Source organism: Halichoerus grypus, chromosome 11, assembly GCF_964656455.1.
Source record: "Halichoerus grypus chromosome 11, mHalGry1.hap1.1, whole genome shotgun sequence".
In the NCBI taxonomy this organism is placed as follows: domain Eukaryota; kingdom Metazoa; phylum Chordata; class Mammalia; order Carnivora; family Phocidae; genus Halichoerus; species Halichoerus grypus.
In genome coordinates, this window is record NC_135722.1 from 97,390,854 (window position 1) to 97,415,300 (window position 24,447).

Sequence of the window (24,447 nt, forward strand, 5' to 3'; positions counted from 1 at the left end):
TTGTCTGCAGTTTTTTTTCTTGTAATGTTTTTGCCTGTTTTATTTTTTTTTTTTAATTTTATTTATTTGACAGAGAGAGACACAGCAAGAGAGGGAACACAAGCAGGGAGAGTGGGAGGGGGAGAAGCAGGTTTCCTCGTGGAGCAGGGAGCCTGATGCGGGGCTCGAGGACCCTGGGATCATGACCTGAGCTGAAGGCAGACGCTTAACGACTGAGCCATCCAGGCGCCCCTGTTTTTGCCTGGTTTTGACATCAGGGTTTGTCATTAGGGTTCTCTAGAGAAACAGAACCAACCCAATGTGTATGTAGGAGATGGAAGAGAGAGAAGGAAGGGAGGGAAGAGAGGAGAGAGAGAGAGAGTTTTATTTTATTTTATTTTTGTCTCCCCTGAGCACTTAGCACAGTGCTGGTCTGCGACATGAGTGATGAGAAAAGCACTCGCTGCAAGAGTGCCTAAGTGATTAAATACAGAACTTGTAAGCCAGGAAACCCGAGAGCATTCTTTATGATCACTGTCAGCACCGGCACTGGGTAGCTGTTCAGAGCGTTGGAGGTGGACAGTCCTGCCTGTTCATTCCTGCTCCCTCCCTCACTAGCTGTGCAACTTGGGCAAATAACTTAACCTCTCCGAGTCTCTGTAGCCTCATCTGTAAAAGGAGGACACCATCCATCTTGTCTACTTTGCTGCGCTAAGGATTAAATGAGATAAGGCATGGAAAGTGCTGAGGGTGATTTCTAGAGCCTAGTCAGTGCTCACTAGCCCTTAGTTGTTGCTGCTTTTCTCACCCTGAGCCATACGTCCCCGTCCTGGAACATGATCAGGTGTACCTGGGACAAGAGCGCCAGCCTGCTGGTCAGCAGCTAGTGAATGAGCCTCCGGTGTTGAGTGCACAGAGGGCAAGAAGCACCGACAGGGTAAAACAAACCTGTAGCCACAAGCCTGAGGCTGAGTGTGCACGGCACGTGGCAGGCTGCTAACCACGAATGGCCTTTTCGTGGTGGCCACACGCATAAATAGCCCTGTGGTCAGCCGGGGAGGTTTCTGGGTGCAGTGAGGGTGAAGGGGGCCTGCTGGGGCTTCTCACAGCTCCGGCCTCCGCCCTGTGCTGGAGGAGCACAGGGAGCCGGGTGGGGGCCAGGCCCTCCTACCGGCCCCCGCAGCCCACATCCGGGCCTGCCAAACCTCAGCCACCTTCTGGCTGCCTTGCAGGGGGCGGGAGGGTGCTGCTCGGCAGCACCGCCTTCTCCACGGCCCTGCCGGGGGCTCAGCCCTGGCTTCCTCTCCCAGCAGCTTGTGGAAATCTGGGCCCCGCCCTGAAGCCTCCAAGCTCCCCATCCGCCGCCCCCACCTGCCTTTGAAGGCTTCTGCTTCTGTCCCTCTGTTTTCTCAACTGACCACTCCACCGGGGACCCATCAGTCACTCTCTGACATCCTTGGTGCTTTTCTCCAAGAGAAGTGAGTCAGAGGACTATTTGTTTACTTCTTTCTCTGTCTCTTTTTTATTTATTCCCTAACACCCTCTCCAAAGACAGCGGCAGCACCTGTTTTGGGGATCATTGTGGGGGGGGGTGGAATTGAGGCAAAGGTAGGGAGGACGTGAGGAAACAAGGCAGCCTCTGAGGGCCTCCCAGAAAAGAGGGACAGCAATTCTTTTGGCCAAATACACTTTATTTCTTTTCTCTCTCAGCTGTCAGGGAGCCTAGCATATTCATGGAGGGGCCTGCAGGGAAGACCTGGGGTAGGGAGTAACGGGCTGGCTCTGGGCCAGGGTCTGTGCATGGGGCAGGCCCCCTGCTGGAGTTACCCAGTCCATCCCCACAAAGCGTTGCCAAAGAGAGAGCTGGAAGAAAAGAAAGGTAAACAGATGCAATAGTTAGGGACGGGGGCAAGTTCTTCCCAGGAAAGGGGGGAAGGGAAGGGAGCAGGGACATCTCCTGCAGGGTAGGAAGGGACTGGTGATGGTGGGGGTGAATAACAGAAATAAACAGCCTGACCAGAGGGCGTGAGGAGCTGTGATGTTTCACAAGATAATGAGGCAGAGATAGTCTAGGGCTGAGGGCCAGCAGAGAAGGCAGGATGGAGGGAGCTGGGGACAAGGCTGCAGGGTGTGAGTTCTCCAGCAGGCAGAGGAACAATTCTCTTCTGGAGTCCAGGATTTACCCAGGGTACAGGGAGTAGCAGGCCCTGGAGAAGCCAGAGCTGGGCCTGGAAGAGGCAGCGTCCTCAGGAGCCGTCAGATGCCTCTCTGATTCAGGCCAGAATACAGGTCCTGCTGGCCTTTCCGGATGGGCTGGGGGGCGGGGGGTAAATAGAGAGGTTGTGGTCAGCAGGATGGGAGGAAGTAGTTCCTAACAAAGAAGGGCCCCTGAAGATCTAGCTTTAGTGCCACGGAAAGAACCCTGCACTAGGAACCAGGAGACAGGCTCCAATTCTAACCTGGTGCCCACTGGTAACAGATTTGAACCTGTCACCTTCTGGGAGCCTCAGCCTTCCCATCTCCAAAATGGGAATCTAAAGACCCACCTCTCAAGGCATTTGTCAGGATTAAATGGAGTCACTTACATGGAAGTGAATACCACCTGCTTGCCTGGTGCTCGAGAAATACCTGTGGCGCTCGTTCAGGTGTGACATTCCCGATACCGAACAACTGGTAGGGCACGCACAGCAAGCAATCGAAACAATCCTGGCGGTTCTCTGCCATGCCAGGCATTAACTCTTTAGTTGTCAAATCGAGAGGCAGTCTAGTGGGGGGAGAGGCTGTGATGTCTGGCAGTGTGTGCGCTGGGAGAGCGGGGCAGGAAGCTGGCGGCCATTTACCAATGAAGTACTTTAATATTTCAACAGCCGATGTGGCTGCGGTGCGTGCAGGTGGAATCTCAGTGCTGAATTTGTCACGTGGGCGTGTGTGGATATGGGATTCCCCATGCTGTATCCCAGCTAGTGAATGAGCCACAGAAAGAGGGTGTCACCTCCCCCCCACCCCCCGACCCCATGCCATGGTTGTAGAAGCCATGCAGCCTTGGAAACAGCCCAGCTCGGCAGAGGCTGGCACAAGGCGGGCTGTCTGGCAAGCCTGAGTGAGGGGCTTCAAAGTGTCTGGCAGGCCGGATGGACAGTCCCACCTGTCCCCTTCTCCCCTAGAAAGCTCCCCTCCCCCACTCCATCCCTTGGTACCTCGTAGTCCGGATTGGGAACAGGTGGTGGCCTCTCCTTGTTTTGTCCTGCAGAGGAGGGAGGAGGAAAGGGTTAGCTCCCACGAGGGAACACCCATCTCGGGGCCATGAGACCGAGATCCGGGAGGGACGGCAAATGCCTTCTTTCTCTCCTCTAGGCCTCCCTTTTTCCATCTTGGCCACTCTGTCTCCTGTTTCCTTTAATCCCATCCCTAATGACCTCCATACTCTTCGTATCACTTTATGATTTTCCTCAGCTCAAAGTCCTTCCATGTCTCCTTTTCTATGGGTAAGGGAAGGGAAAAGGCAGGAACGAAGATCCCAAAGTCTCTCTCCCCACAGATTGGAGGGAGGAGGTGTGGAATCTGGTTACTCCAGAATACTCCACAGCCACCCTGTTAATACACTTTTTGTATTTCTCTAGGGCAGGACAGAGAGAAGCAATCTGAGACGTGTTACCCTCTGTCCAGATGTTGGCCACATGGGGAATGTTCTATAGAAGCTGTCTTGAGCTGGCCGTGGACTTGCCACCCATCCTGGCCCAGGCTGGACATCCCCCCCTTGGTGGGACTCTCTTCCAATGTAACTCCATGGTCTTACCCTTCGTCCTGCCGCCAGCACCTCTTGCTCTCATCACAGGCATGGCATTGGCCTTTCTCTTCTTGCTGTAGTGATACACTAGCAGCACCAAGCCCAGAGTGATGCAGATGTCAGCTACGATGATTGCAATCACTGCCATCAGGTCCACCTCCATGCAGTTCCTACACACTGTGGGGGACAGAGATATGGGGAGGGGAAGAGAAATTACCGAGAAAAGAAGACACAAGGACAGTAGAGACCACCAAGGAACAAATAAAGGCGATTCTCCCTTTACTACTCACATGCTTGCCATGGCCAGAGCCAGACCTTTCAATGTATGTAACACCAAGCAAAGAGTGAAGGTTATGGGAAGAGGCTCTGGAGTCAGAGAGTCCTGGGTTCAAGTCCCAGCTCCTTTACTCACTAGCTGTGAGAATTATGAGAAGTGTTTTCAACTCACAAAGTCCCTGTTTCCCCTTGTATAAAATGGGAATAAAACAGGGGTGCCTGGGTGGTTAAGCATCTGCCTTTGGCTCAGGTCATGATCCCGGGGTCCTGCGATTGAGCCTGCTTCCCCCTCTCCCTGCCCCGTGCTTGTGCTCTCTCTCTCTCAAATAAATAAATAAATAAATAAATAAATAAATATAATCTTTTAAAAAAATGGGAACTAAGGGGCGCCTGGGTGGCTCAGATGGTTGAGCACCTGCCTTCTGTTCTGGTCATGATCCCAGGGTCCTGGGATCCAGCCCTGCATCGGGCTCCCTCCTCAGCGGGAAGCCTACTTCTCCCTCTCCCACTCCCCCTGCTTGTGTTCCCTCTCTCGCTGTCTGTCTCTCTGTCAAATAAATAAGTAAAAAATCTTTAAAAAAATAAATAAAAATAAAAAATGGGAACTAAATAGTACTTAACTCATGGTTGTTGAGAGGATTATATGAAAAAAAATCCATGCAAGTGCTTGAAACTAATGTTAGCTATCATTATTGTGCCTTAGTTTATGACACTTTATTATAGCAGTTTTGCAAATTCTTCTGAAGAATTGATCTCTGGATAAAGCACCAGATAAACCCTATCTATGTGCCATAATTCCAGATTTGATATAACGCAAATGACGCGATCCTGCCTCTTGGAAAGTTGTTATTTTAGATCTAAGTGCTGACTGAGCTTTCCCAGATAACCCCATATTGGTGTTTAATCCATATTTCAGAAAACACTGATGCTGTGTGGCCCCTGAGAGTCTCAGGATTGAGTAGAAGAGAAGCACAAAGATACCAGGGGACCGTGAGGTGTGTTAGAAGAAATGATTGAAAATGCGCCCTTGAAATGGGCCTTTCTAAGGTGTCCCATGGTGTCTGCTCTGGGGACCTGTATTACCTCTTGCCTTCAGGTAGAGATAGTTCTTCTTCGAGGCGTCTCCATAGCAGGCATAATAACCACTGTGCTCCACTTCTGAAAACTCATCCAGAGATAGCTGCTTTTCATTAGCCTCTGGTAATTTTTTACCATTCATTTCCCATTGTAGATTTTCACCTTCAACTTCCTCAGGGCATGTCAGCACTACCCTGGTTCCAGAGATGGAAACTTTATACCCTGGGAAACGGGAGAGAAGAGAAGAGAAATTGGAGGGAGAAACCATTAAGATTTTGGCAAAGGGAAATTAGGAATAGAAGAACCAACCAGAGGCAGAAGGTCACCCGTCATCCAGGTCTTGGATTTTCTCGTCAAAGGGGAGCTTTACTGTCTAGAGGGCATGAAAGAGGGGATCTGATGGAGAAGGGGAACTGGAGAACGTTTTGAGCGTGACTTCAGAGTTTAGGCATGGACATGGGGGCTTGGGAAGGGGAGGAGGGAAGTAAAGGAAAGCCTAGAAAAGTCCCTTTGGGAATATTTCCAAAACAGGAGTTGGAATGACCTCAGTTCTTGGGGATAATCTCTCCCAACCAATTCCCTCTCCTCTAACCACCCACCTGCATCCTCAAGGCATCCATGAAAGACAGAGAAACTTACCGTTCTCTGGAGGTGAACCTGTTGATTCACCTGAACATGAGAAAAGGAAAGCACTGTAAGAAAATAACCTTGGATTAAGTTTAAATTGTAGACAAAAATTTTCAAGTGGGACTAGACATTATCCCCAAGAACCTCCAAAGAAGGCCCATCCTTTAGGGAGCCCCAAGCCTGGAAGGTGAGGTATGCTTGTTGATGCAGCTCAGATGCATCACATTGAGACTATACCAGCATGTGCCCCTAGATCCAGATCCACTGAAGCTCAGAAAGTCTTAAAACCCTAAAGCTGAAAAATTCTGGAAGTCTTCAAGCTCAGCCTCCTACATTAGCACAAACTGTATTCTGGATAGACATGAAAGGGTCTTCTCAGAGATAAAGACCTTCACTCATCTTCGCAAGATCTTTGAGCCACTGATTCTTGGTCTTACCTATTTTTCACCATTCAGAAGTTCTCTCTTATAATGAACAGAATCCCTCATAGTAGAGATCAAGCATCCTTCTCCTTATTTTATACCACTTTTCTTTCATTGCCCTTAAATTATGTAAAGGACTGTACTCATTTTAAAGGAATGGTTCTTCCAATAAAAAGTGGCTTTATGTCGAACCATCTCCTGAGTATAATCAACTCTCAATTATTTTTGTTAGAGGGAGGCACTATTGGTGTGGACAACTGAAATCCGCTAAGATAATTTAGCCCAGGCACATTCCCCACAGCAGGCAATGTTATCCTGGGAGGTGCGGCTGGGGTGCATCCTTGCTTTTTAGAAGACTTGTGGCCGGGACACAGGGCGGCACTAGGTTATGCTCAAGCCTGGATGTGGCAGCTGGAATACAGGAGAGGTGGTGGTGCTCGGAGACAGCCCTCTCCCTGTTGGGGGCTTTTTGCTACAGTATGCTGTTGGGGAAAGAGCACTGGACTGCATCAGCCCTGTGTTTGGATCCCAGATCTGCCTTAGGCTATGTGCTTGAGGACAAGTCATTGAATTTCTCTGAGCCTCAGTTTACTCATCTGGGAAATGGAGATGAAACACCCACCTCACAGGGTATTTGTGAGTATTAAATGGATTATGCTGGTTAAAATGAATGGTACATAGCGGATGCTTAAAGAAAAATATTAGTTACTTTCTTCCTTTCCTTCTTGGAGTCCTACTACAATGGAGAACAGAACTGAGTTCTGACCCAGTTGCTCAGGCACCTCTCTGGCTGAGATCATACGGAATGGTAAACAAGTCATTCTCCAGATTTATCTATCTGCTAATAATTGGGGGTTGAGTATAATGATGTAGATAGTTGATGTTATTTTGACTTAGAAATAATTTTTCAATACTGCTATTTCTTAGCAATGTTAAATAAGCTAGAAATCATAAATAAAATCATTTAAAAGTAAATAGACACTTCACTCTGCGTGGTGTGTTTGTTTGAAAAGAAATGTAAAGAATGTAAAGAAAATTGCTCAGAAGTTTTATCAGCGCAGATTTGGTAGCAGAGCTTAGACATACAGGCTCATAGAAGGGCCTGGACGTCTGTGCCTAGAAATAGTTAGAATGCTCACAAAGATTTAATACACATCCATCCAGAGACAGTGTTTCATGATGGTTAAGAAAACGAGCATCAGTACCAACTAAATCTGCATTTCTATTTATCTCAGTATTTGGGCTATTTATTTTCTAAACCTTGGTTTCCTTATCTGTAGAACAGGGAGATTAGGAGAATTAAATGAGAAATTCAGGTAAAATATTTAGGGCAATACCTAGAATACGCATGCTCAATAAACTCTAATGCTTATTATCTAGTCTGCATGTTTCCCATAGAATAATAACTAAAATTCACCCATTGCTTCTATATGTCAGATGATGTTCTAAGTGAATCACTTATTCCATCCTTAAAACAAACTTACAAGCTAGGTATCATTATTATTTCCATTTTATACATGATGATGCTATAGCATAGAAGAGTGAAGTAAATTATTCAGACACTCAATGAATAAGAAGTTGATCCAGGTTCAAATATGGCACTCTAGCTTCTTAACCTCACACTACACAGCCTTAACTCCTCTGACTAAAATATTCTTCTTCCTAAAATACAAGGTCATTGGGGCGTCTGAGTGGCTCAGTCGTTAAGTGTCTTCCTTCGGCTCAGGTCATGATCTCAGGGTCCTGGGAACCAGCCCTGCATCGGGCTCCCTGCTCAGCAGGAAGCCTGCTTCTCCCTCTCCCACTCCCTCTGCTTGTGTTCCCTCTCTCCCTGTGTCTCTCTCTGTCAAATAAATAAATAAAATCTTTAAAAAAAATAAAATACAAAGTCATCCTTTATTTTATTACTTTTTTTTTTTTTAAGAGAGAGAGAGAGAGTGCATGTGAGCGGGAGGGGCAGAGAGAGAAAGAGAGAGACAGAATCTTAAGCAGGCTCCATGCTCGGCACAAACCCTGATACAGGGCTCCATCTCATGACCCTGAAATCATGACCTGAGCCAAAATCACGAGTCAGACATTTAACTGACTGAGCCATCCCAGCATCCCAAAGCTCATCCTTTAAAACTCAGCTCAAGAATCACCTCTGGGGAAGCTTCCCCACTATCTTCTGTAGAGTTGACCACTACTGTTTTTATAGCTCATTTTAGCTGGTACTTACCCATATCACAGCGCACAACACACTGTATTATCAGTTATTTATCTTTTACAGAAAACCATCAGCTTCTTGAAGAAAGGGAATTAGTGATCATTTACTCATTTAAAAAATATTTGCTGGGCCCCTACTATGTGCCAGGCGCTGGGCCAGGTGAATAAGACGCCATCTGTGCCTTCAAAGAACTTGTGATTTACATAAAAATTCAGTGGTGGCTCCCACCCACACCCACACGTGTATGCTTCCCTGAACGCATGCTCAGGGATACATGACAGCCGCAGACGTAGGCGCATTTCTTACAAATCCTACCGATGGACAATTGTATTTTTCCTCTGGTAGTTCTGGTTCTCAGTGTTTATTACTACGATTGTCCTTAACACCATTTTGTTCCACATAGAGTGAAAATCCTCTTACCCGTAGGTTCCTCAGTCTCTGAAAAGGAAATGATAAAGCAACTATTAGCTCTACTTCTATCAGCTACTCAGAACAGACCCTGCTCCCCTGGGTCAGGACCTTCTGAAACTAATGTAACATTGTATGTCAACTCAATTCCAAGAAAAAAAGAAAAAGAAAAGGAAAAAAAAGACTGCATCATGGAATTGCGTCAGCCTGTCAGCAATGTTTATGACTGGTGAAATAATTATGGACAAGTTTATATTTATCTTTCCATTTCTCTACAGTATTAAAATGTGATTTTCTGGGGCACCTGGCTGGCTCGGTTGATAGAATGTACGACTCTTGATCTTGGGGTTGTAAGTTTGAGCCCCACATTGGGTGTGGAGATTTTTTTTAAATCTTAAAAAAATAAAAATAATCTTCTAAATTAAAAAGAAGACAACAATGGATCTTCAAATTCCTCATGACTGTATAGGAAAAGCTGTTTGGGGCCCTACATCCTACATTAACACCTGATGGCAATTTACAAACATGGATCCTAAGTAGTAATTTTGTAGTATCAATTACCACATCATACACCTTAAACTTACATTGTGTTATACATTAATTATATCTCAATAAAGCTGGGGAAAAAAGAAGATAGGTATTGCACATAAATCAACGATGAAGAAAAATCAACTCTAACTGGCAGTAGCTTGGCAGAAGAGATTAGTTACCCTGAAGCACATGAGTGCTTTCGACATATTCCATCTGTCAATAAGGTAATATTAAAGCATGCTGCAGGGTAAAAAAGAAAAAAAAAGAAAGGATTCTAAAAACATTGCAAAGGGGGCAGTGTCACAGAATGTAGATGGGCCCAGTGGCCGCCTTAAAACACAAAATGGGTCACTCAGCACAGAGGAGCTGATTGAATAGAAAGCCTTCCAATCCTGGGACACTCCTGACTCTGCCACTGTGATCGGGAAGTAAGTCCAGGCCAGGTGTACTCACATTCGTGTGCACACATGAATGCAATGCACACACATTCAGAGTATTTGGACATGTGACTCTAAGGTGCACCCAAATGATGCTCCAGAGGCTTATTCACCACATCCCCGTGCATACATTCATACCTTCTACAAAATCCCACATCAAATATGAAATGCAAACAAATGAAAACTTTTGGCACATTCAACTCAACAGTCTCAATTTTTTTCTTTTGAATGGTTAAGACTTGTATTTCCTATGATGTCCATTGCTTTTCCTCTTCTGGGCTGGAACTATCTCTAGACTGACCAGGAAAAGGCAAAGGAGAAGGTGGTAGAAACCTCTTTTATAGGTCTCTGCGGAAGCTCTGTTGGTGGGGGTGGGGGTGGGGGGAGTCTAGAGAAAGCTCCATTCATAAAAACAAAGAATGCCAGGTTGATTTCATAACAAGGAAAGAAAGCATATCTTACCTTCCTGCCCCCAAGCGCCAACTAGAAAATAAAACAAAAAAAAGAAAGAAAAAAGAGTTAGTAAATGTTGTGGGTCCCTGAAATTCCAAGCCGAGAAAGTAATGTGGTCTGGTCTGAGCATTTCTGAACATCTAAAGTCTTTCCCAACCACCCCTGGGTCATACTCATTGCTGTAGCCCAGGTAAGTGATGTGTATTGCTGGGTATGGACCAGGGGTTCCTGATCAGTTTGGATGAAACAAAGCAAAGAAGCATCTAGCATTGAACATGAACACTCAATATTTGACAAACAGGAGGTAGAAAAAGTTCAGGCTACTTTTTGGGCCACTGGAGAAATAGCAAAAGAATTTTGCCACCAAGCCTCCATTTTGAAAATCAGACTGTGGAAGAAAAGCAAGCTCTCAGTTAGGTACAAATGTTGAGAATCTTGTTCTGTCTCTGGCTCTGGCTTGTCTGTTCACTTTTTCCATTTGTTTTCTGCTTGAGATGGAGATATTTGACACTCCCCTTACTCATCACGTAGAGCCGGTGTGTTGACCAGCCTGGTCACATTTCCAATGGGCTCCTCACTTAGCACTAACTTGGACTCATTATGGATGACCAGTTTCCCTGATGTTGCCTGAAAGTTTTCCGTATACCTGGACCTCTCTTTTACCAACAGCCTCTACATGGAGTGAGACCCCCTCCACCCGCCCACCACCCATCCATTTCCAGAGCAGATGGGGCACAGTCTCATGATGTCAAATCTTGAGGGGTGCTTGGGACATTGATATCCAGTCTCTCTCTCTCTCTCCATCTCCCCTGCCCCCTCCGCCCTGGGAAAACATAGTTGATATTATAAGCCTCTAAGAAAATGCCTGATCCCGGGGCGCCTGGGTGGCTCAGTCGTTAAGCGTCTGCCTTCGGCTCAGGTCATGATCCCAGCGTCCTGGGATCGAGCCTCGCATCGGGCTCCCTGCTCGGAGGGAAGCCTGCTTCTCCCTCTCCCACTCCCCTGCTTGTGTTCCCTCTCTCGCTGTGTCTCTCTCTGTCAAATAAATAAATAAAATCTAAAAAAAAAAAAAAAAAAGAAAATGCCTGATCCCTCCTTGCAGGAGTCACACCCTGCCCCTTGACAACCTCAAAATGTTTTCCTTGGACCAGTCGCAGATTTAAAAGCCCCAGAGCTTATTAGCAATGCAGAATGGCAATCGCTACTCCAGTCCCACTGAAGCAGAAGCTGCAGAATACCAGGTGATTTGTGTGAGCCTTCAAGCCTGAGAAACTCTGGGGCGCCTGGGGGGCTCAGTCGTTAAGCGTCTGCCTTCGGCTCAGGTCATGAGCCCAGGGTCCTGGAATCGAGCCCCCCATGGAGCCCCGCATGGAGCCCGCACGGAGCCCCCATCGAGCCCCCATCGAGCCCCGCATGGAGCCCGCATGGAGCCCCCATCGAGCCCCGCATCTGGCTCCCTGCTCCGCGGGAAGCCTGCTTCTCCCTCTCCCACTCCCCCCGCTTGTGTTCCCTCTCTCGCTGTGTCTCTCTCTGTCAAATAAATAAATAAAATCTTAAAAAAAAAGCCTGAGACCCTCACAGCGAAGCAGGAAGTGGAGACCTCATGGCTCTGGCTCTGAGGAGCCCCAGCCTTTTCTAGGCCGCTGAAATAAAGCCATCCTGAGCCATTTTACACCATGTAGCCATGAAGCGCATAGACAGTCGCGTTCCCCAGGTCTGCTTTCGCACTTACTAGCTGTGTGGCTTTAAACAAGTTATTTACTACCTTTGCGTATCAGTTTCTTTGTCTGTAAAATACAGGATGTAACGTTTACCTTCCAAGATGGAGGTAAGAATTAAATTAGGTAACACGTGTAAAGAATTTTTTCTTTATACAGTCTCTGGCACTTAAACGGCAACCTTTATTTTATTTTTTTATCTTATCTCCTATGGGATGTGGAATTGCTTTTGGTTATTTATCAATTTATATTCTCCCTTGCTTCAAAAAGGACTAAATTAATTAAAAGCTCTTGGTCATCAGTGTGTATTGTCTTGGGGATTAACTTTGAGATTCCTGGCATGGAGGAGGGGTGGAGATTAGCTCTAATCTCTTTTGTGTTCGTTCTTAAAGGCTGGGTAGTTTACTGATGAACCAGCTTTTGTTCTTGGAGGCAGATAAAGTTCTCTGCTTTCAAAAGCAATGATCCCAAGTGCTTTTCTTTGGCTGTTCCCTGAAAATTCTCCCGTGCATGGAGCGTATTCTTTCCCACTAGCTTGCAGTCTTAGATCCCTGCCTTAATGTAGCACAAAACATTCCTTCCATCTTATGGTAAATGAGGCTCCTTGGGACCACTGGGCAGCACCAAGGTAGCCTGGGAGCCTTCCCATAGTCTGGAGAAATACCACCCTTTCTCATTTCATCCTACTTACCTGATAAGAGACAGAGTCCCAGAATTCTCCAGAGGTTCCGCGACTGCATCCTTCTCTCACAGGATGGACCCTTATTCTACCTAAGATGGCGGAGGCCGGTGGCTTATTACTTCTGAAAAAGAAACCAGAGGACTTTCCCAAAACCCCTGCTGAAGGTGAGGACCCTGAGGTCATTGTTCCCAATGCCGGGATGAAAAAGGGGACCCGTGAGAGGGAGACTCACCATTTTCCGAAGCAGGCACCTAAGGCTGGGAGGGGAGGCGAGTTTCTGAACCCCACACAGGAAGTGTGGAGGGGCCTCTGGGCCTGTAGGGTTCTACGTCACTTGGAAACGTTGGAGGCAGAGGCAGCCACCTGGGCTGGCTGGGGAGAGATGGGCCCCCTATCTTCCCATAGCACAAGCAACAGGGCTGTGGCAAAACCTGAAGGGAAGATGAGAAATACCTGCAATTTCACCGCGCGGGGCCTTGCACGGTAATAATGCCATGGTTGGGACTCCCTTCTCAAATACCCCATCCCCCCAAATAAGCTGTGACAAGGAGGGGAGCACTGAGTATTTGGTTTTTTTAAAAAAAAGATTTTATTTTATTTATTTATTTTTAAAGGTTTTATTTATTTATTTGAGAGAGTGAGAGAGCGTGAGAGGGAGAGCATGAGCAGGGGAAAGGGGCAGAGGGAGAGGGAGAAGCAGACTCCTCGCTGAGCAGGGAGCCCACCTCTGGGCTCTAAACCAGGACGTCAGATCATGACCTGAGCCGAAGGCAGACACTTAACTGACTGAGCCACCCAGGCGCCCCTAAAGATCTTATTTTTAAGTAATCTCTACACTCAACGTGGGGCTTGAACATACAACCCTGAGATCAAGATTTGCATGCTCCGTGGACTGAGCCAGCTGGGCACCCTTTGCTTTCTTTATGGTGTGCCCGTCATGGGATAGCAGGGACATCTCATTAACAAAGCCTCTTGACTTGAAAATACACGTTGGCTTAAAACCATGAGATCCCCCCCTTTGTTTTTGCCTATGAATTTACAAAAATATACGTGTATTTTTACAAAAATATTTGAAAACACAGCATTCAGTGTTGGAAAGGGTAAAAAGTGAGTCTCAAAATTTGCTGATGTCAGTGTATATGGATACGGCCTTTCTTCATTTTAAGCATACATTAATCAAATGCTTACCATATGCCAGGCACTGTGCTCAGGGTTTTGCCAAGACATCTCAGTTAATTCTCAAAACAACCCTCCAAGGTAGGTGTTATTTTTATCCCCATCTTATACTTGAGCAAACTGCAGCTCGGACAGGTTACCTAACTTGTTGGGTACAGAGCTGAGACTCTAAAGACGTTTTGGCAAAACTCAGTGAATATATAACATCTACTGTGCTGTAGTTATGTGCCAGGGGGTGGTGATGACAGGTGTAGCAAGACGGTCCTTGTGGACGGTAAATGGATGATTTCGGGAGACTGACATTATTATTATTATTTTTTGAAACTTTCTCAGTTGAGTTTATTAACAAATATTCCCAGTGCTATTAGCCAATTCCTCATTATTTTCAGTACCCTCCGACTTTGCAAAATATTTTAAGATATACTGGATCTAGTGACAGGTGCATTCCTACAGATGCTGTGGGAATGATAAAGGGGTGACTAATATAGTTTGAGGGGCAGTGAAGGTCTCCCTGAGAAAGTGACATCCAAGCAGAAGTCTGATGGATGGAATAGCAGAGAACCAGGTGGAGGGGAGGACGGGTAAAGTATTCCAGACAGAGCAGGCATGTTTGAAGCCCCGGTTAGGAAGAGAGGCTCATTTGAGAAACTCTGAGTCCAGAAGGCAGCTAACAGAGAGAGTGAGGTAGGAAACTCAGCAGGGACCAGTCAGGGAGGGATTTATAAGCCATGTTAACAATTCTCAAGGATTATTCTAAATGCAATGGGAAGCAATGGAAAGTTTTAAAACAAGAGAGTGACAGTATCGAATTCTTTAAATGAAAAAAGTTTAAGTGAACAAAAGTTTTAATGACGGAATTAATACATGTGTGTTAAAAAGCAGGAAGGGCACAGAGGGGGATATAACGACAGTCTCCTGCCCCCCTCGCCTCAGCCCTGTTCCTAACTTTGTGAACTGGTTTCTTCTGCTGGTTGCCTTCTTATCTCTGAACATGCACTGTCATCATTTGGGTTCTCTGGGAAACAAACTTTGAGATCTGTGTGCAGGAGGCCCACTGAGGGGGCAAGGGAACAGCACCTGGAAGGGAAGGAAGCAGGATTGGGGGCTGCGGGGGGCGGGAGGGGGAGGTGAACTAAGTCAGGGTAGCCAATCCCACAGGGATTTCTCAGGCTGGGACGACCTCCCAGGATGGTCTGGGATTGAGGTAACTGGCACATCATCTAGTCTTGGATGTGAGCTGTTCCCAGAAAGGGGGTAAGGACTTGGGCAAGGCAGCTGCTTCTGCTGAGAACAATGTGAAAGAGCTCAGCTGAGAGCCCCCAGGGGACACAGCGCCCCAGCAGCAGTGAGCAGTCCTCAAGAGGAAGCCTGGGCAGCACCACGTGGCACCCATGTAGTTCACTCCTTGCCCTGCCTGGATCTACTTGCTGTATCATCCTTTCACCCTACCCTTAAACAGCCTTTTCAGGACCCTGCTTGATCTCTTCCCTGAGAAGCTTATAAATGGAAAGTTAGTGGGACTAATTACGGTCCCACTATACAGCGGTTCTGGAGTCCCATCTGGTAGTCCTCTCCCTCCGTTGTTACCCATTCTAGATTGTTCCCAGCCTTGGCTAGCACTTCTGCTAACCTAGGGGAAGACATAGCTTGAGGAGTCTGAGCCCCAAGAGCCTGGTCGCATGGCCTTTTCAGGCTGTGAACCCTTGGGTTTTGTATGTATTCTCCTTGTTCCTTACAGCCCTGACTCCTCCTGATGATAAGAAAGGATTCCTTCTGCTGGGAGAGTGAATCTTTCTTTTCAAGTTTATTTATTTATTTATTTGACAGAGAGAGAGCAAGAGAGCACAAGCAGGGGGAGCAGTAGAGGGAGAGGGAGAAGCAGGCTCCCTGCTGAGCAGGGAGCCCACCTCTGGGCTCTAAACCAGGACACCAGATCATGACCTGAGCCGAAAGCAGATGCTTAACCGACTGAACCACCCAGGCACCCCCCCCCTCCTTTTTTAAAGTAAGCTCTGCACCCAACATGGGGCTTGGACTCACAACCACAACCCAGAGATCGAGAGTCACATGCTCTACAGACTGAGCCAGTCAGGTGCCCTGAAGTGAATCAGTTTTTTCTTTTGTCTTCAGGTCTCTGGGCCATGGTGAGGAGCAAGTGTAGCTTCGTTTAATAGAACTCTTGCTGTGTACTGTGGTGGAAACATTCTGCATCTGGAAACCATGACCTCTAGAAACTCGGAGTCTGGAGTTACGGGGACAGGAAGCACGAATTTCCTGAATAGTTCACTGGGAGTAACGGTAAGCATGGATACTCCGATTTCCAACCTTTAGTTCCTGGATGCATGTGTTCTACCTCTTGGGGACACAGTACCATATGCTAGTTATTGACTTAAAATGTATAAGCATAGTGCCCCAGGCTGCAGGGTGTCATCTCTGAGTTGAAAGCTTAGCTCTGTCTTCAAAGGGCTTTTCCATTGATCCATCAGCTGGCAGCTTCAGGATGGTGTGGTCTATGATAGTACCAGTGTATCCCATGGTCACACGTCCATATGCTTTTTTTATAAAGTGGGTTCCATGGTCCCTAGTGATGCTATGCAAGATCCAATGCTAATGGATCGGACAGTATGTGAACTCTTGGATAGTAGGCTTTGCTGGCAGGAAAGTCAAACCCACACCCAGAATATGTATCACTTCCTATGAAATGAATTAAGCCCTTTCCAGATTTGGTTTGGAGAGGACCCAGTTGTAATTAACTTGCCAAGATGTGGCTGATTGGTTTCCTCTAGGGATGGTCCCAAATTAGAGCCTCAGCATTGGACTGTTTGGGCAGCAACCAGAGCTGATCAGCGTTGGTGGGTGGGAGCCCACACTGTTGTAGCAGATATGGCCTCCACCACACATTTATAACCTCGTTGTCCCTGTTTGGGGATGGCCAAGGATGGAGGCTAGTTGACCCTAGCTGGCTTAGTCATTGTCTTCCACTTTGTGTTATAGTGCCTCTTCCACGATGGATGTTCTCTGGTGGGTGTTCTATGACACAAAGACCTTCACATTTTATGATTCCCATAGGTCCGTATACACACACCTCTTCTCCATACTTCCCTGCCCCCAAGCTTCTAATCTTACTCATTCAAGGCCCCTGACCAATAAATAAGCCATTCACCGTTGTTCATGAATCTCTATATATTTTAACACCAGGCCACTTCTCTTTCCACTGATGTGGATGACCATGTACAGTGCCGGATGTTCTGCTTTTGGGGAGGATTTCCCCTTACTACTGTCTCTCAAGGCCACTTCTGAGTAGGCATTCAGGGCTGCCACAACTGATGTGGGCTTACATCCCCATACGGAGCTGACGTCTGCCCTACCCCACTGTTCCTCTTTTAGCTGTTTCCCTTGTGCCATTAGAATTCCACAGTAAAGAGATTGCCTGAAATCCTCAACCTCTTCACACAATGCTTTTCCCCATACCTCCTATCTTGCAGAAAGCTTGGCTCCTCTTCTCCTTCCCTCCTCAAGACACTTTTTTTCTTGCTCTTTCTCCAAATGCCCTTATCTCCTAGAGGACAATAATCCAAAGTTTGGCTCCTTGTTCTTCATTGTCTCTTCCAGCGCATTCTATTTCCTCTCCTGCACAAACACAAAACCCTTGTGGAGATGCTGTTGGTGTCCTATGCCACATACCCTTAGCCCACCTATGACTTCAGCTGCAGCTCTGTGGTCACTTCTGATGCACACTGATGTCCCATCCCGAAAGCCTGTGCAGGCAGGCACAATTCTGAATGGGCAGGAGAGGGTAGGGACTTACTGCCCCCAGAGGCAGCCCTGAACTAATGGGAGAGGAGGTAGTGGATCATGCCCCAGTCTTCTATCAGTTAGAAGATTGATTCATTTCTGAAATACATGGTTCCTCAGAGGGTCTCCTAAGAGACTTGCCCTGCAGGTACCCGGAGTAGTAACTAGCTTACGGAAACACTCTTCATCTGCTGTCTCCTTTCTTGTCTTCCTCTCCCCGCAACCTCATTTTGACTTGATTGGATCAATTCCGTAATAAACTGCCAGTTCTTAAGTCCTGCCTCTGGCTTTCTCCCCCTCCTCTTTTGAGATTTTGTCAACTTACTTCTCCAGCATTCCTTCACATTCACTAGTGACTTATGCTCCTGGTTTGCACCTTTTCTCTCTGCCCTCAACATTTGAGTAATGCCCAATGAGCCATCCTTACCACTCTGGCTTTGCACATTATTGACTTCTTAAGCTTCGATGGCCTCTATCTCCACCCCATCTTACGTACTCCCCAAGACACACTTTTGAGTTTGTCTTCACCTGGGATTTCTCCACATCTGAAATCTCAAACTTTTGAGCTTTTTATTTTTTTCTTTGTACTGTTTGCGAAATATTTCGTTGACTAGAGGTACCGTTATTTATTTGACCAATCCTCTACTGGTGGTCATTTAGGTTGTATATACCTTTTATTGTTGTTATTTCAAATAATGGTGCAACAAAATTCATGTACATATATCTCTCAGCAAGTATAACTGTAGGATAGGCTCCAAGAAGAGAGATTGCTGGATCAAAGACTATGTGCAGCTAAATTTTGACAGATATTTTCAAATTGCCCTCCCAAAAAGTGTATGAATGTTATTTTTCATCATATCTTTGTTAATGCTTGGACTTTTTCTCTCTTAAAAATTTTATTTATATTTTAAAAATGAATCTATATTTTAATCTAAATAACACAACAGTTAAATTAGTACTGCCAGGCTTATAATGAAAACCAATAATCTCCTACCTGCCTCTTCCACCACTTCTTAAACCATTTGGAGTTGATTTTTGTATATGGTGTAAACTAGAAATTCAATTTCATTTTTTTCCATGTGGCGTTTTTCCAACCTCCATATTTCGTCTTTCCTTTCCCCACTCTTTTGACAGGCCACCTGTATTATTATTATTACTATTAATTATTATTATTTTGACATCGGTATTATATACCAAAGTTTGATATATGTAAAACTAATGGACTATGCATTATTTTGTCAGTTAATTTTTCTATCCCTACATCAGTACCATACCATCTTAATTTTTATAGCTTTATAATAAATTCTGGTATTTGGTAGAGTAAGTTCTCTGCCCTGATCTTTCTGGAAGTGTCATGGCTATTCTTGTTTTCACTTCTCCATATATATTTTAGAATCATCTTAACAGTTTCATTAAAAACTCTGGTGAGGGGTGCCTGGGTGCCTTGGTTGAGTGTCTGACTCTTGATTTCTGCTCAGGTCATGGTTTCAGGGTCATGAGATCCAGCCCAGGGTCTGGTTCCATGCTGGGTGTGGGGCCTGCTTGAGATTTTGAGATTCTCTCTCTCCCTCTGCCCTTTCTCTGTGTTGCTCGCATGCGAGAGTGTGCTCTCTCTCCAAAATAAAACAAAACAAACAAAAACAAAAAAACCCCCTGTTTTTGTTGACATTTTGATAGAAAATGGAGTAGACTTATAGATCAATTTGGGGAGAATTGATATCTTTATGATGTTAAGTCTTCGACTACATGAACATGGTATGGCTCTTCATTTACTTAGGTAATTAAAAATGTCTCTTACAAATGTTTTATTATTTCCTCCATCTAGGTCACATATATTTTTTGTTAGATTTTTGTTGGATATACCTTCATACTACACTAAGTGGTATATATTTTTTTGTTTTAGCTATGTTTTTAGTTGGTTGTTTTTTGGTATAGATATGTATTAATTTTACATCCACTTTCATTGTTAAATTCTATTATTCTTAATTTTTTGTTTGGTAATGTAAAAAAAAAATCATGTTATCTGCAAACAATTGTAGCTTTACTTCCTCTTTTTGTTCTGTAAGCCTCTAATTTATTATTCTTTTTTTTTTTTAAGATTTTATTTATTTATTTGACAGAGAGAGACACAACGAGAGAGGGAACACAAGCAGGGGGAGTGGGAGAGGGAGAAGCAAGCTTCCCGCTGAGCAGGGAGCCCGATGCGGGGCTCGATCCCAGGACCCCGGGATCATGACCCGAACCAAAAGCAGACGCTTAACAACTGAGCCACCCAGGTGCCCCTAATTTACTATTCTTGTTGTACAGATCTATTTAGGGCCTCCCACACAACACCAAGTAAATTGAGGACATCAGGCATTGTTCTCAATTCTTAATTTGGGAGTGAATCTGCTATTTTCCCATTTAGGATAATATTTGCTGTAAGATTTTAATAGTTACTGTTTATTAGGTTAAGGAACATCCTCTAGTTCCAATTTACAAAGAGTTTTTTATCCTTAATCAGCATGGGACTTTATCCAAGGCTTTTTCTGTTTCTATTGAGATGTTCCTGTGGTTTTTCTCTTAATCTGTTTATGTGGTCAATTACATTTATACATTTTTAAATATTAAACATTGTTGCATAACTGGATAAATCCTACTTTGTAGCGGTGGGGTTTCTTTCTTTCTTTCTTCCTTTCTTTCACCTGGCTGGATTCAATTTGCTAATATTTTGTGTACGATTTTTGCCTCCTGTTTCATGAGTGAAATAAGCTTGATATTTCTGTGTTATAGTGTCTTCATCTTATATATCAGGTTATGCTGGTCTCAGTGAATGAGTTGAATAGTATTTTATTTCTTCAATATTCTAGGAGAATTTAGCTTTTTTTAGCTTGTGAATTTGTTTAGCACTCATTCACTTGTTTTTCAGCTCCTAAAGTTTTGTTGCATTTACTATCTGCTGTTATCCTCTCGTTTTCCTTGTCTTTTACGGGTATATGCCATTTTAGTAGGCTTTAGAAGTTGGAGATAAATGTTTGTTCAGTTTGTCACGTTTAACCTCAAATCTGGTATCTCTAGTTCCTCTCTCATTTATGCATTTATTTGTACCGTCTGACTAATGGAGGGTTGATTATATTAAGGAGTAGGTTCAGGTCTGAGCCTGTATATTTAACTTTATTTATTTATTTAGAGAGGGAGGGAGATGATGAGGGGCAGAGGGAGAGGGAGAGAGAGAATCTCAAGCAGACTCCCTCGGAGCCCGACACTGGCCTTGATCTCATGACCCTGAGATCATGACCTGAGCTGAAATCAAGAGTCTGGATGCTTAACCGACTGAGCTACCCAGGCGCCCCCTACATATTTAACTTTAAATTATGCATTTTAATGGAAGACCTGAAAAGCCCATATAACAATATATAATTCAAAAGATACTTTACTGGGACACCTGGGTGGCTCAGTTGGTTGGTTCGGCTCAGGTCATGATCCCAGGGTCCTGGGATCAAGTCCTGCATCGGGCTCCTTGCCCAGTGGGGAGCCTGCTTCTCCCTCTGCCTTCTGCTCTCCCTGCTTGTGCGCTCACTCTCTGTCAAATAAATAAATAAAATCTTTAAAAAAAAGATACTTTGCCAACCCAGGAGCAGTGAGCACCCCCAGTATCCAGACTGCAGCCTCAAATACTATTTCCCACTAAAAGTAGTCTGGAATCACTGAAGAATTGTGGATGATTTCAGGTCTAGGGCAAGAAGTGTACAAGATGAGCCTGGAACATTTTGTCATGTGTCAAAAGGATTATCATGTGAGAAATTACCTTGATTTTATGGCAGCCTCTTAATGTACTATAGAACAAGCAATCCCACAGATCACAGAACAGAATGGCTCACAGGCAAAATTAAGATCTGTGAATTATTTGGTTTATTAAACCAATGAAAAACATGCAGTGAAAAGCAATGGAAAAGAGAATGGGAAGGTTAACCCCCTCAGGACAGGCTGCCAATTTGTGGAAGAACCAGCCCATGTGAACCTGTGTTATGTAATGTTCATCAATCCCATCTTTCTGCTGCACCAGCCTCTTACAAGGATGGAGTTGTGGGTGAGCCAGGGGGCTCGGCAGATTGATGATGGCTGGGCCCTAAATGCTCTTGCTCTCGATGGGGTTCGGGACACACTACCCCAACTATGACACCTTGGCATTTTGAATACTTCAAGCTGAAGGAATTTGAGAAAATGGCAAAAGCAAGATGGTCACTCTGATCTTTCTCTGCCGTTTTCCCCTGAAACAGGTCATAAAATCCTCATGTAAGGGGTGCTCTCCCTATGCCTGGAGGAAAGGAGCATCCTTATCTAAGCTCCAAGAAGAATCTGAACCAAGAGTCCTTGCTGGATTCCCCCAGTTCACTACAATGACCTCAGACTCCTCAACTTATTCCCCCACAACTGCCCACTCTTCATCAAATGTTGCATAAAATACTCAGGTCTGTTTCTTTGAGTTTTCATTTCCTTGTGAAGGCTCCTATGTCACATAAAACTTACATTAAATAAATCTGTAGGATTTTCTCCTGTTGATCTGTCTTTGCCAGTTTAATTTTCAGACTCAGCTAGGGACTCTGAGAGGGTCAGGGAAAGCATTCCCTCACCTACACTCTCTTGTAGGTGCACAAGGGTGAGAATTCCGGGTGATAGCTGGAGCTTACAAATTACATGATGGGCAGCTATGGGTTTTAGCTGTAAATCTTAGGCAGAGGATGCAGAGTGCCAGAATAGGAGCACAAAGGGATAGCTGATTTAAGATCTTATAAATATTGAGTGTCTCATAAATATTTGGTGTTTCGTGTGCCTCGTGAGTATTCAGTGCTGACCTCGTTTGTCCATCTCTTCCCGTATCAGCAGACACCTGTTCTACTCATCAAGGTCTAACTTGTTTCACAAGCTATCTGCTTCTCCACTTAATGTCATCTACCCTCTTTATTTGTCTCATTCTCTTATTTTCTATAACAGACTTGAATATTCTCAACATTCTTAAGTAATAACGGCAAACACATATTACAAGTGATGTAGTTTTTGAATGTTGGTGGGGTCTGGAGCTGACAGCCAAGAAGGAATTCTTGAGATGTCTTTGGTGCAAAAAGATGATTTTATTAAAGCACAGGGACAGGACCCGTGGGCAGGAAGAGTAGCTGCACCGGGGCTGTGAGGCGTGACTGATTTTATACTTGGGAGTTGAAGGAGGTAAGGAGAAAGGGAGGTTTTCAAAAGAACTTTCCTATGCTAAAGAGGACATACAAGATATTGGAGGCCTTGCCAGTGTCATGGTAAGGTGGTTTTCTTTCTAGCATTAACATTAGGACGGTTGGCAGTTTCCTTTTGGAAGTTAGGTTATTCATAAGAATGCTTTTTTCTTGTAAATCACTAAGACGTTTGTAAACTGAGGGAGACTCCTGTCCTGCAGGACTGTAATCTCTGTAAGTTAGCCATTTGTTTTTCCTTCCCTTAGCTTTAGGGCAGCCGGGAGTGCCTGAGGAATGTCACCCATATCCCACCTGGGGGCGGGGGTTTGCGGGGTGTCAGCCTGTGCTTTGCCCTCAGCTTGCCTTCTTTTTTTTTTTAATTTTATTTATTTATTTTTGAGAGAGATAGAGGGTGCACGTGCACGCACACACACGTTGGGGGAGGGGCAGAGGGCGAAGCAGGCTCCCCACTGAGCAAGGAGCCCCATGTGGGACTCGATCCCAGGACCCTGAGATCATGACCTGAGCTGAAGGCAGACGCTTAACCGACAGTCACTCAGGTACCCCTCAGCTTGCCTTCAGCTCCTTCAACACAAAGATTCAGAAGCCAATTTGAAGAGGGTCCCACTGGTCAAAGATGGGATAATTTGAGAATCAATAAGGATAATAATTATAATGTTCGAAATGCATCAAACACGTATAATGACATGAGTTTATAATGACCCTACAGATAAACACAAACAAAAACAAATCTGTAGCTGATGCTAGTGAGCCAACTCATGCTCAAAATGGGTCTTTCCTATATGAACTATCCCACTGGGTAACTATTTAGTAGATGAGGAAGTTTCTCTTCCTAGAAGTAGTCTAGCTAGTAAATGAAACAGGAATGATTGAATATCACCATTTTGCAATACCAAATGAATGAATAGATCCAAGCGCTGAGCATCAAAGACTGTTAATATCACAAAAAAAGGCAACTACACATTATGTACCTCTTTTTTAAAATTGAAAATTAATTAACATATAATGTATTATTAGCTTCAGAGGTAGAGTTCAGTGATTCATCAGTTGTCTATAACACCCAAGGCATTATGTACCCCTTGATGGAAGAACACAGTGCCAGGTGAGGTAGTCTCCCAGAGAAAAAGTTAACTCTGAATCTGAATGAGCCCCAGTGTAGTTTACATCATCGGTTCTTGGGTGTGGTCAACATCACCTGAAATGCGAATTTTCAGGACTGCCCCAGACCAAAATCAGAAGCTGAAGGTGGGGCTCAACAATCTGTTTTAACAAGCCATTCAGATGACTCTGATACTCTTGGGAAGGATTGAGAATCACTGCTTTAAATACAATACTGATTTATAGGAAATACAAAGGAACATATCACACAACATCATGCTGATAGGGGCAAAAAGATCCAGACTGTGGAAAACTCTATCAGAAAATGACCCAGTTCCTTTACATTTAAATTGTATGGAAATGAAAAGAGATGAAGGGGAACCTATATATTAAAAAAGACTTGGGGGCTCCTGGGTGACTTAGTCGGTTAAGTGTCTGACTTCGGCTCAGGTCATGATTCTGGGGTCCTGGGATGAAGCCCCACATTGGGCTCCCTGCTCGGTGGGGAGCCTGCTTCTCCCTCTGCCTGCCGGCCCCCCCCCCCCTCCGC

At 45.1% G+C, this 24,447-nt stretch overlaps 1 protein-coding gene and 1 long non-coding RNA gene across 3 annotated transcripts; one reads left to right on the plus strand and one right to left on the minus strand.

Annotated features, from left to right (window-relative positions):
- Positions 1 to 1,649: 1,649 nt before the first annotated feature.
- On the minus strand, positions 1,650 to 12,918 carry CD3E (CD3 epsilon subunit of T-cell receptor complex). Of its 2 annotated transcripts, none has more exons than XM_036122968.2 (9): positions 12,836 to 12,918; positions 12,613 to 12,724; positions 10,213 to 10,233; positions 8,795 to 8,812; positions 5,759 to 5,788; positions 5,126 to 5,341; positions 3,776 to 3,943; positions 3,177 to 3,223; positions 1,650 to 2,292 (listed from the first exon to the last, which is right to left on the minus strand). In XM_036122968.2, exons 2-9 carry the CDS (start codon positions 12,659 to 12,661, stop codon positions 2,236 to 2,238), a joined length of 606 nt encoding a protein of 201 aa, XP_035978861.1. In that variant the 5' UTR covers positions 12,662 to 12,724; positions 12,836 to 12,918; the 3' UTR covers positions 1,650 to 2,235. The 2 variants fall into 2 exon arrangements, with proteins under 2 accessions (XP_035978861.1, XP_035978868.1); XM_036122975.2 differs by having other exon boundaries at positions 12,613 to 12,692; positions 12,836 to 12,907.
- A 33-nt stretch (positions 12,919 to 12,951) lies between these two features.
- On the plus strand, positions 12,952 to 22,018 carry LOC144379466 (uncharacterized). Its single transcript, XR_013442599.1, has 3 exons — positions 12,952 to 13,086; positions 15,910 to 16,077; positions 21,834 to 22,018. It is a non-coding gene; the product is annotated as an uncharacterized LOC144379466 (long non-coding RNA).
- The last annotated feature ends 2,429 nt before the right edge of the window (positions 22,019 to 24,447 follow it).